At 39.2% G+C, this 18264-nt stretch overlaps 1 protein-coding gene across 2 annotated transcripts in view; it reads right to left on the bottom strand.

Moving 5' to 3' along the window:
• The window catches only part of mthfd1l (methylenetetrahydrofolate dehydrogenase (NADP+ dependent) 1 like), a 43160-nt gene that overhangs the window by 23933 nt on the left and 963 nt on the right, over positions 1-18264 (bottom strand). For both annotated transcript variants that reach the window (XM_087852064.1, XM_087852065.1), the window contains exons 2-19: positions 17492-17576; positions 17178-17228; positions 17019-17072; positions 16225-16349; positions 15634-15734; positions 13803-13939; positions 13181-13292; positions 12882-12949; positions 12678-12775; positions 12362-12535; positions 12015-12151; positions 11528-11574; positions 10825-10932; positions 10437-10511; positions 9686-9788; positions 7187-7263; positions 5442-5582; positions 4126-4194 (exon numbers count right to left, since the gene is read on the bottom strand). In XM_087852064.1, the coding sequence (XP_087708190.1) occupies positions 4126-4194; positions 5442-5582; positions 7187-7263; positions 9686-9788; positions 10437-10511; positions 10825-10932; positions 11528-11574; positions 12015-12151; positions 12362-12535; positions 12678-12775; positions 12882-12949; positions 13181-13292; positions 13803-13939; positions 15634-15734; positions 16225-16349; positions 17019-17072; positions 17178-17228; positions 17492-17576 (1762 nt within the window). The remainder of the gene's footprint in view (positions 1-4125; positions 4195-5441; positions 5583-7186; positions 7264-9685; positions 9789-10436; positions 10512-10824; positions 10933-11527; positions 11575-12014; positions 12152-12361; positions 12536-12677; positions 12776-12881; positions 12950-13180; positions 13293-13802; positions 13940-15633; positions 15735-16224; positions 16350-17018; positions 17073-17177; positions 17229-17491; positions 17577-18264) is intronic.

Raw genomic sequence — 18264 nt, 5'->3', positions numbered from 1 at the left:
GAATATGAGCCAGGCTTGTGTTGCCTGTTGATTTGGACTGCTTTGGAAAGGCTAGAAAAGCACCCACACGAACTAAAGGAGCACTTCAAGGCCTCAAATCTGGCAGTGCAGCTGTGCAAAGTTCAGATTTGCAGCGATTAGCCTTACAAAGACACAAAGGAAACACTGAGTCAGTAAGAAATACAACAAAAATCACTCTTTTCTGTTGCTCTATTAAGTCACCCTGCACAGGTTTGCTATAGGTAAGATTGGCTGATGTCATTTAAATACCTAGCAAAGATTTTGATGATCAATTCATCTTTAAGGAGATGGCATATTCCACTGTTCGGATGCATCCTTGACTTGAATACCTGGTCTACAAGAGGGACTGTGCCCTACTGGACCAGAAACCGATGGTTCTCAAAAGGTTTCTGCCTGGCTGTGTCTGAATCAAGTTAACAAGCCAGCATCTAGAGTTGGACAACCATGATTCAGCTCTCCACCACCACAGAGTAAATGCTACACCATAAGACCCCAACGACCAAAACCATAAGCAGATGTGCTCGATTTGCACTGTTTTTATTTTATTTTTTTACAAACAAAAATGATTTTCCACAGTAGCATTCAATCAGAAGTGGCCTGAATGTGAGTATTTTGTGCTGTTGCACATTTTTCACATTTGTAGATTAAAAAAAATATGCATTTTGTTGTTTGATATAATACTTTCCTTTGTTAGAATGAAAACCAGCAATGGTCACTGGCATACTACTAGAAATAAACTCTATCCAATGCCCTGGATCATTTTTGTTATTAAGTTAATTATAATTTGGCCCTTTATTTGATTTTTTCAACTGTATTATCTACTGTACTTGAATTGCATGACATTTCATACTTTTACCATTGAGTAACATCTCAACCATTTGGTAGAGATCAATATTTTAAAAACTAAAAGTATTGATTGTGGTGATTACTCAGCCAAGTCAATAAGAAATGCAAACAAAACTTTTTTCCATTGCTTTTTTCTTGGTGTGGACCTCAAAGAGTTAACACTGACACATATTCTAATAGGTGTAACTGAATATCATTGGCTTTTTTTAAGTGTAAAGAATTGTTACTGTCATGTTTCCACTATTTTTCAACATTTCTTGGACTAAATCACTCATTAAATAACGTAAAGGAATAACTAATGACTTTTTATTTTGCTGCCTCCCAGTTAAAGTTACTTCAAATGCACAGACGCACAGCTGGTGTACTTTACAAGCAGCAGATGTATCCTCTCGGAATAATTCAGATCTGTTTTGTGGAGTGCAGCCTGCTTGCAAGAAAGGCATGAAAGAATACGGCTGCCAAGGAAAGGCCCACTCATCGAGATCAAAATCCTTCTGCCGCACTCTAGACAGGCTCTTAAAAAAAGGTCATTACTTAGAAAGAAAACTAGGGAAGCTCAGCTGACCCATTGTTACACTGAATATGAATTCCTTAAGAGAGAGGAAAAGGGAAGGATGGGAAGGCCTAGTCTGATTTTCAAGGCTTTTGTTTGCATACCTCTCCCTCACCCAGCATAAACAGCCTCCCCTCAGAGGAGTAAATCATTTCTTTAACAAGGTCACGAGCGAAGCTGCCACTAGCAGCATTTACTGAATGAAAGAAAAAAAGAGTATGCATAGTTAAGAATGAAAAGTAAGGGGGAAGAAGACAAAACGCAGACCGTGAGATGAAGAGAAATTGCATTTTAGTACCATTACCTAGCCAAAAACATCACATCCATTTCTGTGTTTTAGTGGAAGGACATGGACGTCAAACATTACACGGATTTCCATCTGTGTTTGCAAACTTTGAGGTTTAACTTGACCCAGTGCAAAATTTTCACTCTTTCCACATCTGTCCACGAGGAAACAACAATGGAATGAAAGTGGAAATCAATGAAAATCCATTGTGTCACCTTTCCATCTGTTGAACGCAAGGATTAGGAACATTCGGAAAAGGGAGACGAATAAAAACAGGAAACCGGAGATCATGTTAATATTTCCGGGTGTCGCGCATCACTTGGCCAATTTTATATGTCAACTGCAGAGCAGGGCTAAAGTGACAAAGTATCCGAAATGTATTCTGACACAGCACAAGGGCTCAAACTGCTCCGCATTTCCACACAACCCTTGCCCTCTATCCTATAGTCTACTTCCTCTCCCCCAGGAAAGATGCATACTGTGAACCTCCACGTAGACAGGATGTTTGGAAAACTCACACAACAACTGAAGTCTGCTTAACAGACACGTACACAGGGAGAAAAAACTATCCCCTTTCTTCTTGTGATCCAAATTGTGTCCCGTCTAAAAACGACACAGAAATGCAAGCTCAGCGCCAGCGTTCGTATGCCAGCTCTATTCTCAGGAGTGCATCTGCATTCACAGCCGTGACGAGCCAAAAGGGCACAAAGGGCAAAGGCGGTCAAGCTCGGCGGAAAATTCTCATGGAGCTCTGAGGCCCGCTTGGTCCCGATACCAGTTCCCTGACCAGAATCGCAGGAAACCCACACAGGAAACAGTTTCACACAACAGGACCGCAACGCTTCCTCCCAAAAACAAAAAGTAACCAAATCTCTGCTTCGTACAACACAACCCTCACCGCACCCTTGAAAACACAGAATCCGGGACAGTCGATGTTTATTTTCTCCACCCAGCAGCCATATAATCAAGCTTTCTGCTCAAAAACCAACAAGGAACAAACAAACGAGAAACAGCCATCACGTCAAAACGAGAAACAAAAAGTCGTTATCACAAGCATGACTGCTAACATTGTGTTCACTGTAAACTTTAATTACATAAACCAAATGGGCAGAAAAGTACCCTCAGCTTGTGTGGTAAATCTTTGGCCTTTAACTCAGTGTTTCAAGTCTGTGCACAAGAAAACTGAATCAAGTGTGATCAAAAAGTCAAAAGCAATCATTCCATTATTTAAAAAAAATAAAAACGATATCCAACCAAACACCTTAAAAAAATCAAAAGGTGCTCAAAATAGCATCTGACCAGAACTTTTTGATCGCACCTCTTACATTCGGGAATGTGAACATTAAAGATGACACATTCTACTGTGATGCCATAAAACAACACCTTTATAGAACAAGCCTAATGAATATGTTTGTCCGTTGGTGAGAACCTATTAAAAAATGCATAAAAGCCAATGTTCCACTTGTATACAATCCTGTTTAACAAACATATATTAGGATTGGGTTTAATGGAAGCCTGTCCAGCAGAGAGTCTCTCTGTGCATTCCCTCAACACCACCCATTTGCAGCAGATGGGTGCCCATTCCTGAGCCTGGTTTTGCCCGGGGATTCTTCCTGGTAAAAGGGAGTTTTTCCTTCCCACTGTCACCAAGTGCTTGCTCATAGGAAAAAAAGAGAAATATATAATATATAATATAATATATAATAATAATATCAAAAACAGGAGTACCCTAGAGATAATCGTCAGTGTTTACTGGATTTAAAAAAAAGCAGAGACATTAAAGTTTTACTCTTTTATTCTCTGTGACGTCATCATCCAAAACTGAATCCTTGCTTTGGACTTTAATCACAACTTCTAAAAGTGCACAAATAAACTTGGGAAAACCAAAAACATGCATCCTTCATGTGGGGTTTATTCAATTTTAAAAGTGCCCCAGCTTCCCATAGAGTTTGACTAATCATGGTGGCTGCAAGGACAAGATTTGGGCGTAGTGTCACAAATATGTTGGTGCGTATGTGCTTTCTGTCCACATGGAAGAAATATTCTTGTGGTATCACATGTCTAATTCTTCTTAAGGTAAAATCTCAAATGCCTAATAAAAGCCAGATGTTGTGAGAAGCAGAGTTTTGTTATCAACATCACAACCAAATTAAAGTGTTTCCCTAGCACAGCTGCATGAAACTGGATCAGGTGGATCCCCTGCCCGAGACCTTCACCTGTCCACCGAGCTAAACTGCCATTAAGATAAAGAGCCCTGGGAGGAAAAAAGCCAATCCATCATCCTTTCTTTAAGGATCTCAGCGGAATGCTTTCTCCGGCAGCAGCGGAGCAAACCCATTTATTCCATAAGATATTCATCAGAAGCTGCTCAGCTGAGCGGGATAACAACTATTTAAGAGGGGCTGTGCACAGGTCTCACCTCAAGGGTCTGCATCAGCGTGGGCTTGATAGCATCTTTCATTAACACCGCCAGAGCTCCACTCACACCCTGACGGAGAGAAAGAGAGAAAAATAAGGGTGCTGGCTGGAAAACAAAGCAGGTTATCAAGATTCAGACAAAACTTTGAGCTCGCTAATACAAACAACTGATAATGTAAAGTATAGTCAAACAGCTGTCCACTTTAGATGATAAATGTTTTTACAGTCCATTTGCAAGTTTCCGTCCTGCATGCAAGTAAATCTTGCTTTGCACAAAATGCTCCATCAGCAACGTGGACACATTTTCACACACACACACACACACACACACACACACGGACAGCATATTTCCACTGGGCAGGCATTGATGTGTGGTTGTGTTTTCACATCCTGGCATATCAGAAATGCTAATACAACTTTATGGAGGTTCCTCCTCTACAGCTCTGAAACATCACAGTCATGTGTGGGAAACCAGAGCCTGAAGAATCTACAATGGGGCGCTAAAACTTAAAGTTTTCCTGTGCTCAGGATCATTGACATGTCGCAAGACCCAGCTTTGACCAAGCTTTAACTGTTGGGTAAATGGCCTCACATTTGACTCTAGAATACTTTGGTATACAGAAGAGTTCACAGTTGACTCAGTAACTGCAAGTCCGGTGCCCAAATCCTCCCTCTATTACCGTGCTTGCCCGTTGGTATGAGGTGTTTGTGCTGATATGCTGTGTTGGTTTGGTTGGTCAATCATCCAAGTAAGGAAATCTCAGAAAGTTGATTCTGAGAATACAGCCTTTTTCTTGGCAAAAATTCCAGAAGAGCCACGCCTGTTCAGTCCTTTTTTGTAACTAATTTCATGACCTTTAACATTTAACATGTTAACCGAGGCCTGTGAAGTCTGAGATTAATACTCGGGTTTTCTGCTTGTGTTCTCTGACCATTACAAGGTCGGACTTCAGGGTGAATTAGCTGGGACATTCACTCCTGGGAAGATTGGAATATTGTGCTAACTCACAGCTGAATGCTCCAGAGTAAAAAAAAAACTTCCACTTTCTACACTGCAAGTGTTTTTCTTCCACTATAAACAGTTAATTTCTCAAATTGAGATTTGAAGATGTTTCGTATCACTTAAACAAATCGAAGATAGCTTGATAAGGACTAAAACCACTATCTTTCTATAACTCTTCTTTACAGTCTTAAGCACAAAAACAACTTTTTTCAGAACAAATTTAAAAAATCCATATTTTTGGTCTAAAATTCTTTGAGTTAGACAGCAATAATACTTCCACACTTACAAATGAGATTACAACACAAAATACATACGAGGTCCTCTGCTGTGATAGGCTGTCCAGAGCGGCTGGTCCCCACCACCATGCGTGCCAGTCTGTTCTTCATGTCCCCGAGGCTGTCAGCCAAGGCCAGGATGGCCATGATCTCACTGGCCACTGCAATGTCAAACCCAGTCTGGAGTGTGAGAAAAGAAAAATCACTTGCAACATAAACCAGGACTGTAGTTTCAGCAGTTCTTTTATACACTTGCTAGCGGAGAGCTGAAAACAAATGTTTTACCTGCAGTAAAGTTTAATGGATGAGTTTGTTTGGAGCTAGAATGCAAAATAGTAAGCTTAAGCCTTTACAATCTAATTTATCTTTCACGGACTCAAGAATAAAAGCTTTAAGTGAATAAAATGTTTTGCACAGGGTGGGAAGAAAACTGGCAACTTTCTTCAAAACAGCAGTCACCGGGTTTATCACATGAGAAAGAGAATAAAGTCCTATGAACAAGGCCTAGTTTCGGATCGGATAATTTGATGAAGAAAACCTAAAAAACCTATAAACATGTTTAACTTGTTTTGATACGAGTTTCTGTCATGATTTATGTTTAACAAAAAAAGGATGGAGAGAACAAGAAAACACGAGTAAGTAAGGTTAGAAAAAAAAAAAAAAAAGAATAAAACCCACAATAATCCCTCAAGGAATATAAGAATTCTATTCCCACTCCCACTGATAATAACCCGAGGGGCTATAGTATAACCAGCACTGGAGAAAGTGCAGGGCAGAGGAGAGGAAGGGGAACAGAATGGATTTACCAATGATCATAAATATAACCATATGGTGAACTAGCTTAGAGGCTATTCTAGGTGTGTACGTGTGTGAGCGTGGATGGATGGGTGGGTCATTTTTCTCATTCTCTAAACATTTGCTTTCACTTAGGCCTGCTAGCTTCCCACTGACGTGAAATATTTATTTAGAGAATTTCATTTAGCTGCCATTACTACAAATGTATGGTGGTGGTGGAGGGAGCTGATTACATCTGGGCTGTATCATGAACAGAGGAGCATGTGCAGAGGGGAGTGTATCAGAGTGGACATGCATGAGAAAGATTTTAGTCATGGTTTTGCTAAATTAAAAAGCAAAAAATAAAACAGAGATATCCGAGGCCAGGCCATGTTAATAGTAATATGACGCCCCACCAGCTACATCTTTACAATGTAAATAAACTGCTGCACCATTGTTCTTCATTATAAAATAAGTTCATGTGAAGTTTTCTGTTTGAATGAACAAATTACACAAATCCAGGGTGGTAGTTGAAAAGTATGCAACATGGTTTGTTTGTTATTTTAAAGAATCCTAATCTTCACAGCCTGAGTGATTCATACCACAGTTATTATACTTTAGTATATTCAACATATTTTACATTGTTACTCTTGTTTTAATTTGGTCTCCTTTTGTTTTGAGAGCAGATTTTCTCAGCTCAGTTTAATTTTAGTAGAGCTTTTATTTGTTAGTCTATTTTAGTATTATTGTATGGAGGGAATAAGCTGGAGGTAAGGAAAACAGTATAGGCATTACAGTAAAAACCCTTGAAAAAAGTTGGCTCACATTCTTGTAGACGTCAAAAGTCTTAATAAACACGTCCATTACAGCCTCGTCAGGCAGGTTGTGTTAATACACTGTACCAATTTAACAAAGACTAAAGCTAAGCCACTTTAATTTTCCAACTTCCCAAAATGGTTTGTTAGGTAAATGGAATGCTTTTCCACTTTTATTCCACTATAACGCCATACCTCTCTGATCTGTCCTTTCTCAGAGCTTGCCTGTCCGACGGTGATCTTCCTCAAAAAACGGTCATTTGTATCAACGACTGGAAAAAAAAACAAAAAAGTAATTTTTTTTTTTGGGCAAACCTTGTTATATAATCTATAACTCTGACCATGAAACATTGCCTTTTAACATGATGCAGTTGCCTTATGTGAAACAATATGCCACAGAAAAACATTACATTTCTGATTAATTTCATGTTAGATTAGATTAAAAAGCACTTTTCTTTAAAGAAAACAAAAAAAAAAACCCAACAGGACTACGTGACTGTAAGAGCCCATAAACTGTGATTAATTGATCTGATACCTGAGCCACAAGGAAAATGTATGTTTTTACAGCGTTAGCCTGACACACTGTAAAAATTCATCTCTACACGTTTATAAATACTAGCCCATAACGTGTGTTTATCTTAAAATGGATTAGCTAATGAAGGCTTCCTCACTCAGCACTTAAGGCTACTTTCTGATAATGCGGATAGAAATTCACTGCGCTCAGCCAGGAAATCATTTTAGGAGACATTATTCCTGTGTTGGTTTTGTAGAATGAAAGAACCTTCCCTTTCATGAAAAAAGGAAAGTGTGTCCATTAAAAAAAACAAGTTTAGGAAAAAAAGTTAAGCAAGAATAAGTCCCATGAACACATGAAACAAAGTCACACTGGGTGCTAAACCTGTTTTTAATCTCCAGAGTTTGTTTATGATGAATGACCCCGAAGCCGACAGAGTAAAATACCACATCGGTCAAAGCAGCACCTGGCCGGCTGTCTCACAGGCAACTTTAAACGAACCCAGCTATCACTGCTGTAGCTAATTCCACATCTGCCGTACCCACGTTTATAATCTTGTGACTGATGGTCTGACACTTTACATTAATTTAATATGAAGCCATTTTTGTATTCATTATGTAAGAAAGGAAATTACCTTCTATTTCAAGACTGCATGTGACATTCCTCAGGAACGGCCCAATAAGACACTTACATTGCAGAGCATGAGATGTTTGTCAGACATTTTTTATGATAATTAGATTTGTGTGATAGTCATGATATTGTTTTTTGACTGCGAGTACATCCGAGTGGAGACAATCAGACTGGTGTTCTGAAGCAGCCCCTTTGCACTAGTTTGAAATATAAGGCATCTCTGCTGCGGTGTTGTTCACATTTGGCCAGATTAAGATTGCGTGCTTTACACCGCCGCTGCTATAAAAACCACTTGACTTCATAAGCAGTTGGAGATCGGTGTAGGGTGTAGTAACATGTTACTGTAATTACGTTTTTCTCTGCAACAACACTATCGGAGATTCAGTAATCGCAAAATTGCTGCTTAGCAAAGAATTATGTTACTTATGTCATTACCTGTTTTACATACACTTAGCACTTTTAATAATAATAATAATAATAATAATGGATTGCATTCATATAGCGCTTTTCGAGACACTCAAAGCGTTTTACAATTCCACTATTCATTCACTCTCACATTCACACACTGGTGGAGGCAAGCTACAGTTGTAGCCACAGCTGCCCTGGGGCAGACTGACAGAAGCGAGGCTGCCATATCGCGCCATCGGCCCCTCTAGCCAACACCAGTAGCCGGTAGGCGAAGTGTCTTGCCCAAGGACACAACGACCAAGACAGACAGAGCAGGGGATCAAACCGGTAACCTTCCGGTTACAAGATGAGCTTCCCAACCCCCTGAACCATTCGCAACCCCCTGAACCAGTCGCCCATTTCTGTTATAAATGTAAAAATAAATAAATGAATCAATCAAATTTGCCTTTTTTTCCTGCACATTTATCCTACAGTCAGCTATTTTCAGTTTATTAGCAGGGACAGGCCAGAAACAACTGATGCTAACATGACAACTTGTACCAAGATAACAACTGCACTGATGAGCATTTGGACTTAGGACAGTAGCATCACTGTGAAGTGCTCCTCATTAGCACAGTGATATGTGGTGTGGGACCGCATGCTGGTAATTATGCATCTTAGGCCACCAATTGACCTAACATACATGTCTTTCTCAACATGCGAGCATCACACAGAAAAGCCCCAGCTGAAGATTTGAACCAGTGCTAACTCAATTACTCCATTATACATTTAAGCGTAATTGGTCAGTGTTAAGATGTTTCCCATTATATGTGAGAACACAAAGATCCAGCTTAGTTAGAGAGAGACATTAAACGTTTCCGTTTTAGTCTAACTGATTAAACTGTGCTCATGTGAAAAAAAAGCTGCTGGTAATTGTCTGGTGCATACGCAGCTCTACACAGGCGGTATCTTCGCCTAAAATTCTTGCCTAAGGAGTATTTCTCCTGCTGGGTGCTGCATTTGAGTTGGACGACATCTCTGTTTGAGTCTCCCGACACATAGTTAGTGAGAAAACAGCTTGAATCAGCCATGATTGTGATACAGTTACAACCCCCGCTTAAAAAAAAAGCACACACAGAGAATCTGTCTGTTTATAAAGATACCTCTCTGCCAGGTGATTTTTGAGGGGTCAAGATCAAGACGTACGAACGCGTTGATTTCTTCAGGCGTGAGTGATGCAGGATCTGTTTTCCTGATGCCAAGGCGCTGGAAATTGAGACAGACAACAAGATTTTGTTCCACATGTTTCTGATACTGTTTAGATTTTATTTAACATGAAAGAAGCCTGTTATGTCCACCGTAATAGGTGGGAGGTATCATTCATGTATAGGAAACAAATCCAGACTAAATAACCAGGAAATTATTAACTCACTGTCATGATCAGAAGGTTTAGTTGGAGTTTTCTGCTTAAAAAAAAGCCTTTTAAAAATCTTTATCTCTCCCTTCATCAATTAAGGCTGATTTTATAGTCTTTTTCTCTAATCCTGGACTTTCCTGCAACAGGACATAAACATGTTCAAACCTTCATCTCCTGGATCAGTAACATCTGCCATGCATATTTTATCTGTTAGGACTAAATATTAGACATTCTTCATCAGCACTACATGAAGACTGAATTACTCTTTCTTCTACAAACAAGGAGTTTTATCTGGCATAAAGAAATGTTTGGTAAAGCAGCCAATGTGAAGGGTAAGAGTGAAAATTTAAGCTGGATCCACAGAGGCCCCCTAGTGGACAAAAAACAACAACAACAACAACTTTTCATGAACACCCCAGACACAATCCTTAGTTAGTTAGTTCACGTGTGATCATGGACATCATGTGTGATTATGGAGCTGTAGTATTTAAACTTACTTGCAGCCTGGAGATCTGGATGGGTGAGAATTTTCTGACTCCATTCACAGAAGGGACTAATCTATTGAAAAGGGCCTTGGTGGTAAAGAAAACAAAAAAACCAATACTATTATTTAAAGTACATTTAACCGGTCCTTACAGGAGGAAAGGACTTTTGTTAAGCTGGAATTTAGATAACAAGATAGCATTATGTGCATGAAAAGCAGGATTACAGAAATAAATCAAATACATGAAAAGTTACCACAGAATAATTTACAGTCACCGACTAAAATAAATCTACAGCAAATCGCAAACATGACTGAGAGCAAAAGGAATCCATACTGTCATTATATTACACACACATTTTTTTAAACTAGAGTTGCTACATGCTATCTTTTCGCACAGTCACCTTGTCTGACTGCGTCGCTTCGTGGAGCATCCTGGCATCGATGGCTGCTGCCACCAGGTTATTGGCAGCTGTGATGGCATGAATGTCACCAGTCAAATGAAGGTTGAACTGAGAAGATTTTAAAAAATAGCAGAAAAAAAAAAAAACTCAGTGAGAGATGAAAGGATTACAGGCGAGACGTCAACATGCTACTGCAGAAGTGTACACTCTGTAAGATTGATTGAATGGCCCCTAGGGAGAAAAAAACCTCTAACAATGGGGGTCAGTGGGCTGCACCCACAGCATTTGGTAGCAGATGATAAATGTGGGTTCAACTAAAGCAATCTTCTCATGGCTTGGATTTTGTCCCTTGAGTCTTTAAATATATTATGACACATTTTCTCACAGTTTGACACAAGCCCTTTGATCTCAAGACATACAAATATATATATTTTTAGTGCGCCTAAAAGAAGGAGGCGTAAAGAAAAAGGGTGAATTGAGAGAATGAGAAAAGTAGTTGGCCTTATTGTAGCCTACAAGGCTGGGGCTTAACCCCTCGTTCTGTGTGTCTTTATGTCTGTGCTTGTAGTCACAGCTCCGGGGTCATGAATGTATGCTTGTGTGTCTTTTTGTACAAACTACTGTGAGTCTTTGCATGCCTCAGGTCTTTGAAGCCTGCGTTTGTCCTGCTAGGGAACACTCTGAGCCTGTCTGTGTGTCTTACCTCCTCCATAGGGATGACCTGGGCATACCCACCTCCTGCAGCTCCCCCTAGGCAAAGGAGGAGAGGAAACACTGTGAGAGGCAGGCAACAGGACGAGGACATACAAAGAAACAGTGCTGAGTGTTGGACTTTGAATGAACTGCTCCACCCGAGAACAAAATGTAGAGCTGACCCCACACTGACAAAGATAGCTAAACTTGTCCAAATGTCACTGAATGTATTCAGTAGAAATATTCACAATTTGAAACATTAAACATTGGTTCCAATGTGAAAATACACTATTCTATCAATGTTTTCTTACAAAACAGGATTTTAGAGAAAACACTCATTGTTTTTGGAGAAAATAGTTTGGAATGACCAACAGTAAAGTAAAATAAAAAGTATCCAGATGAAGGAATGCAAAGGAGCACAGAGAGATGACAGCGTATCTTTCAGAGAGGATAAGCCAAGTGCAGTTAGCATAAAGACCCAAGTATTCCTTGCTGACCTTTAACTCCAAAAGTTGGTCCCTGGGATGGTTGACGGAGACAGGCAAAAGAGTTGAGCTTAATGTGGGCAGACAACGCCTGGACCAGACCGACAGTCACTGTGCTTTTACCTTCGCCCAGTGGGGTGGGAGTTATACTGAACAAAGAGAGAATACAGAAGATTTTCAAATATCACTTTTTCTTTTTCTGGTGTGCACAATATGACCCTGTACTGTGGAGTCCCTCAGGGTTCTATACTAGGACCTATGTATTTTCTTTGTAATGGTAATTTTGTACTATTCAAATAAACTTTATTATTATTATGAAGCAGGAGAAAGAATAAGAGAGGATTTGGTCAGTCACTCACCCGGCAACCAGAATATATTTGCCATTAGGCTGTGACTGGAGGCGTTCCAACACAGAGAGTCGAACCTTAGCTTTGCTCCTACCATAGGCTTCTAGCTCTTCTGGTAGCAAACCAATCTCTTCAGCCAGCTGATCTACTGGTTTTGGTATCTGAGCTCTGGATATCTCTAAATCACTGACAGAGAAAACATATAGACTATATGGATGATGGCTGTAAGCATCACATCTTATTCAAATAGCATTAAAATGAGGTATACAAGAATCTGGGTAAGATGAATGAAGTTAAATTCCAGTGTTCACCACACAGTGGTCTATACCTTGGTACAGGAGTTAAGGGCTGCAGTTTCAGGCTGCGCAGATGCCAGGGTCGGTATTCCTGACCCTTGAGCCACCGACTGCAACTCCGGACAACATTCTAATGGACAAAAAAGAAAAGAAAAGAGAAGGACAGAGAAAGCTAACAAATAAGTAAGGAAGAATATAGTAAGCCAAAGAGAGGAGTTACATAGGAATATATATACCTGTGTTCTATAAGCTGCTGTGAGGCTTTCTAATCCAGATTTTGAAGACAATCCAAAAGCATTTTCATCTAAAACAAACAACAACAGGATTAATGCACACAATAATACACAAATCCATACAACAACAAAAAAGCATGTGATAGTGGAAGCAAACCAGTGCATCTGAAACTGCAATTTCCCTGATTTCTATTTATTTTTAAAAGATAACTTAAAAAGTGTCTCTGCAATGGAGGGCTTTAAAATCATTTCATGTTCATTATAGCACAAGTTGATTGGAAACACAACATATAATGCAATACCTTTCTCCAGAGCTGGCTTACAGTAAATGATAGCAGCCCCTGGTCTAATCCAGGTGGGTGGAACATACATATTTCCAACATCTAGCAGGACCACAGCATCAGCCTGCATAACCTGGGAAAAAGGAGAATTATTAAAGAAGAAGAAATAATTAAAATAATGAAATATTAATGACCTAAAAGAACCTCTGCAGAAAAATGTCTTTGAACATCTTCCCATGAGCAAAACTGCTCCAGTGAGCTGTTGTAAAATGAGAATACTGTCTCCGTGTGGCCAGCAACTAACACTGCACAAGCCCGACGTGAGATTTAAACCCATGTGTGTATACAAACTTCAAACCACAATTGTACATACTGAATGTTTACTTAAACTGGTACTTAAATTGGACACCCTCACCCGCAGTGGGCCTTAGTCTACAACTCTTCTCTCTCAAGCGCTCCCTCTCTATTTTGGAGAACAAAATTTTAGGCATTTTAAGGATTAATTGGAACAACTTCTGGTTAACTCCTGGTTCAGGAGCTGGCACTCCTTATACATTAATTCATTACTTAGGACAGTGATTTTGACATAGGTAGCTTCTAAGGCACAATACAGATCATCTAATGTGAGTACACCCTGTCACACCTGTGCCTGCAGGGTTTTGGAGCTCCAGTGACTCTTCAGAGTGACCATTCCACTTCGTTCAATCAGGCACTGCACGGCCAGCTGAAGGGGTCCCTCACCACCAACCAGCAACACAGTTTTTCCTTCCAAAGGAGCATCTGTAGGGATGTTTAAAATGATCATTAGCGAGTGGAAATGCCCCCAGCTGCAGAGTCTGTCCATGGACTCCCTGTCAGGCTTCCCATTTAAATATATCTGAAGCCAAACTATTAAATAAAGGCAAAATATAAAAAATAACAATCTAAAAAATCTTAAACCAGAATTTTTTTTTAAATGTACCTTTAGTTTATAACATTCTACACAGAAATGTTCAACGTTTTTATTAAAGAGCTTGGAAATCTTTAGTAGTTGTATCAGAAGTACTGAAAATATCTAAACCCGAAGTGTGACTTCAACCAAAATAATCTATAAGTCTGTATCTCATACGCACAGACCCCCTGTTTAGTAAATTACCAGCATTTTAAATTAAAAAGAAACATCCCAGAAATATGGTCAAATCTTACCAAATTCGATGTCTTTCCTTCACCTTTTTATAATATAGTCATTTGGACTCAAGTACATTACGTGTTCACATATTTGTTGATATTTTTCTTGCTCATGTTTTCATTGTATTTTTTTTAAATAATAAATTGGAAGATATTTTCTAAAGTCACAGTTGTCTTTACAATAACCACAGCAATGGTATCTTTTCCTGTTAGGTATCAGATCTCAGTAGTTAACAGTAAAGGATACTGATGTATTTTACAGTAAATTTAAAAAAGAGAAACATCTGTCACATTTATCAGTGTATCTAATTCAATTTCTAGTATTTATATATCGTCCAATCAGAGCACAGTGAGAATCACTTTGAGACCTCTCTGCATTAAATCATACTTGTTATAAATCTGTCTCTCTTCCACAGCATGTTTTTTTATCCTGTCTTCCTTCTCTAACCCCAACCGGTCGCAGCAGATGGCCGCTCCTCCCTGAGCTTTGTTCTACTGGAGGTTCCTTCCTGTTAAAAGGGAGTTTTTCCTTTCCACTGTCACCAAGGTGCTTGCTCATAAAGGGTCATATGATTATTAGGTTTTTCTCTGTATGTAATATTGTAGGGTCTACCTTACAATGTAAATATGTCTATGAAGGTTCTCAGTCATCCAGGTCATCGTAGTCTAAGGAGCATGGAAAGAAAAGCGTCTGGACTTCTTTAAGTTTCCTTGACGTTTCACCTCTCATCTGAGAAGCTTCTTTACTTCAGAACTAAAGAAACTTCTGGAATAAGAGGTGAAACGTCTTCAAAGAAACTTAAAGAAGTCCAGACACTTTTCTTACAATATAAAGTGCCTTGAGGCGACTGTTGTTGTGATTTGGCGCTGTATAAATAAAATTCAATTGAACTTAACAGAAATGTGAAAATATTTCAAGCACACTGGCTGCATTTAATTTCTTTTTCAAACTGACGCTTTTGGGTCAACTGTTTATATAAACTGTAATTTAATACAATCGATTGGTTACACACACCAATGTAAATGCACTTAATCAGAACACTGTGACTTTCTCAAAAGTGATGATTTTTCTCACTGGCTAAAAATATGCACCTACTCTATTTCTGGCACAAGGTGCATAAACCTGCACAATGCAGTTAAGGATGGCAGAAAGTCAAGCATATAATTGGTTTCTAAAGCATCAACTCAGTTATAAAATTAAAATCTCACAGGAGACTTAACGTCTCACTTCTGACATGTTTCCTGTGTGCTGTGTAAACACTGTGTAAAGAGAGGAAAACCTTCAGTTTCCTTCAGCAGAAACTCACCATGGTTCTCCAGCAGATCCAAAACAGCACTGGCTAAAGGAGGCACAAAGCCTTTGCTCAGGTCTCCTCGTATCAGACGGCCCATATTCAAGTCTGATATGCTACAACAAGAGAAAAACATATAGAAATTAATTTTTTTTATTTAACCGTCCAGTTTTACAGGCCATAACAGATTAATAAAGTGCAATGGATAACACAATCACACATAATAAATGTTAAAGACACAGCACAATACTAGCGAGTAACATATGAGGATATATAGTTTTCATCAGGATTAGGTTAAAAAAGTTTTCCATTAATCATCAGGAACATATATACTTTTCCTCTGGATAATCTATCCTTAACTGAACCAGATCTGATCAATTTATCATGATTAAGAAGGGTCCCCTGCTAATTTTCTCACCACGTGTCTACACACACTGGGCACAAACGTCTTAATTGTGAGCAGTCCTTTCGGATTTGGGTCAACAGGACACGCACCGTGAGTTAATTCATTTATTTTTAATTGGAATAACAACCTTACATGCATTTTTACATTTATAGAACTTATAAAATAAATGACTGAATATTTATGCCCCTGCAGGTTTTTACCCTTCGATGTCCTTCTCGGGTTTTAAGGTGTTGAGGACCCGACTGGTGATTGAAGCTGGGGGGAGGTGAAGGTAGATACCATGCACTTTGGGGTCATCATTCAACTTCAGCAACTCCTCTACAATCTACATGCATACATAAAGAGAACAAATAACAATCAATGACACACATCTGAGAAATGTAGTGAGAAAATAGCAGACGAAACAAGTGTGAAAATATTGAAGATATACCAAATACAATCGGGTACTTTATGTGGTAGTCTACAAAAAAGTCAAGAGAGAAACAAACAGCACATGCACCTTCAAAATCAAACAATCAGCACTACCTAATGAGCACAGGCAAAGTGGTAGTGGAAATCCCTGAGGAGGTGAAAAACAGGAGAAAGGGGGACGAGATAATGTGTAAAAGTAGAGCAGCTGAGTTCTCCTAAGACCAGGCATGGCAACATAGATCATCCACTGTCAGGTCAAATGTCTAAGCTATTCCCATGAATTCCTTCTGTCTACATGGTTCAAGTGGCAGGCTCCAGCTGAATGAAGAGCCAAGAAGGTTCCCCCAAATCTCAGTTACATAATGCTGGAAAATATCACTAAGTAGGATAAAACCTGATTCAGTCACTTAGATGATAAATGAAGAATAAACTGGAAATACTGAAGACCTGAACACACAGGCACCAAAATCACATGCTGCACAAACATGAAAATGGTAATCATGTAGTGACTTGCTAAACTTTGAGGGGGGAGGAAGAGTTCTCTATTAAGGGGAAAATTAACTTGTGAGTCACATCGACTTACATCATCTTCACTGCACTCCTTTGCCAGACAAATCTGAGTGATGTTCAAACCAATCTGCGGACGAGGAGAGAGGAGATCTTTTGTAGACATTACAAAAGAACAAAATGGCCAAGCTGAAGAAGAGAAGTTAGAAAAAGGAGAAGTGGTGACGTGGATTACCTTTCCTGCCATTTTCTTATTGATCTCCAGCATGCTATCGTCTTCACCTGCCTTTGAGATAAAATGAGCACACTGAAACAACGCACAGAACCCTGATAATATAGAAAAGCTAAGATGAAACTTCAGTAAAAACAGATACCCTCAAGGTCAGGAGAAAATTAAAGCAAATCAGAAGACTTCTAGCATCAAATGTTTAGGCTACGCTTTTTCTAAGCATTAACAACACTTAAAGACTGCTTATTACAAAATAAGACGGTGTATTTGCACTCATTTTTTTTGTTCTATAACAGTATTCATGTTTTCCCTTACAGTACCTGTAGAATGGCTAACAAGGGTTGAATTGCTGGGTTTCTTTTCTGCAGAGTCACAATTGCTTCCCTGGTGCTCTGAACCACTTTCCTACAAGAGAAGACAACCTGGTTAGAAATACCCATTAACCTATTAATGGGTACACGCAGGATAAAACACCCCCATCAGGAAAGTGGATAATACATAATTAAGTTCAAATATGTTCATTTATATAGCACCAATTCACAACAAAAACCACCTTAAGGTGCTGAATGCTGCAAGGTAAAGAAGCAGCATAACTATGGGGCATTTATAACTACAGTGGCTTTGAGAATTCAGTGCAATGCAACAAGAAATCAGATCAAATGCGAGGAGGCAATGTCTGCAGCACGTGCAGCAAACTATGGAGCTGATGAGAAGGTGGGAAGCAGTCAGGTGCTGTGTTGACTTTAATTCACAGACTAGCTTGTGAAATATGTGAGATAAGTATTGCTTAGGACCTATCAAGCCATCATTTTTTTGTCTATTTGCAGGAATTTTCCTAATGAATGATGCATCAGGCTCTGTGGAGTAGAGATGGGCGGAGTGATCCAAATATCAATAGTATCGAAACCAGAGCTTATATTAGTATTGGGTCAACACCAATAAATTGGTGACCACTGCTCTCCCCATGAGATGCCTTTAAAAGTTAAATGTATCTGTATCAGTATTGGTATATGCAACATTGGCCCTACATTTACTTGGTATCGGATTGATACCAGAATTTGTGGTATGGAACAACCCATGGTCGTTTTCAGTG

Source organism: Neolamprologus brichardi, chromosome 15 (genome assembly GCF_056152115.1).
Source record: "Neolamprologus brichardi isolate AB-2024 chromosome 15, ASM5615211v1, whole genome shotgun sequence".
NCBI lineage: Eukaryota > Metazoa > Chordata > Actinopteri > Cichliformes > Cichlidae > Neolamprologus > Neolamprologus brichardi.
This window is presented reverse-complemented; position numbering and strand designations above follow the sequence as displayed.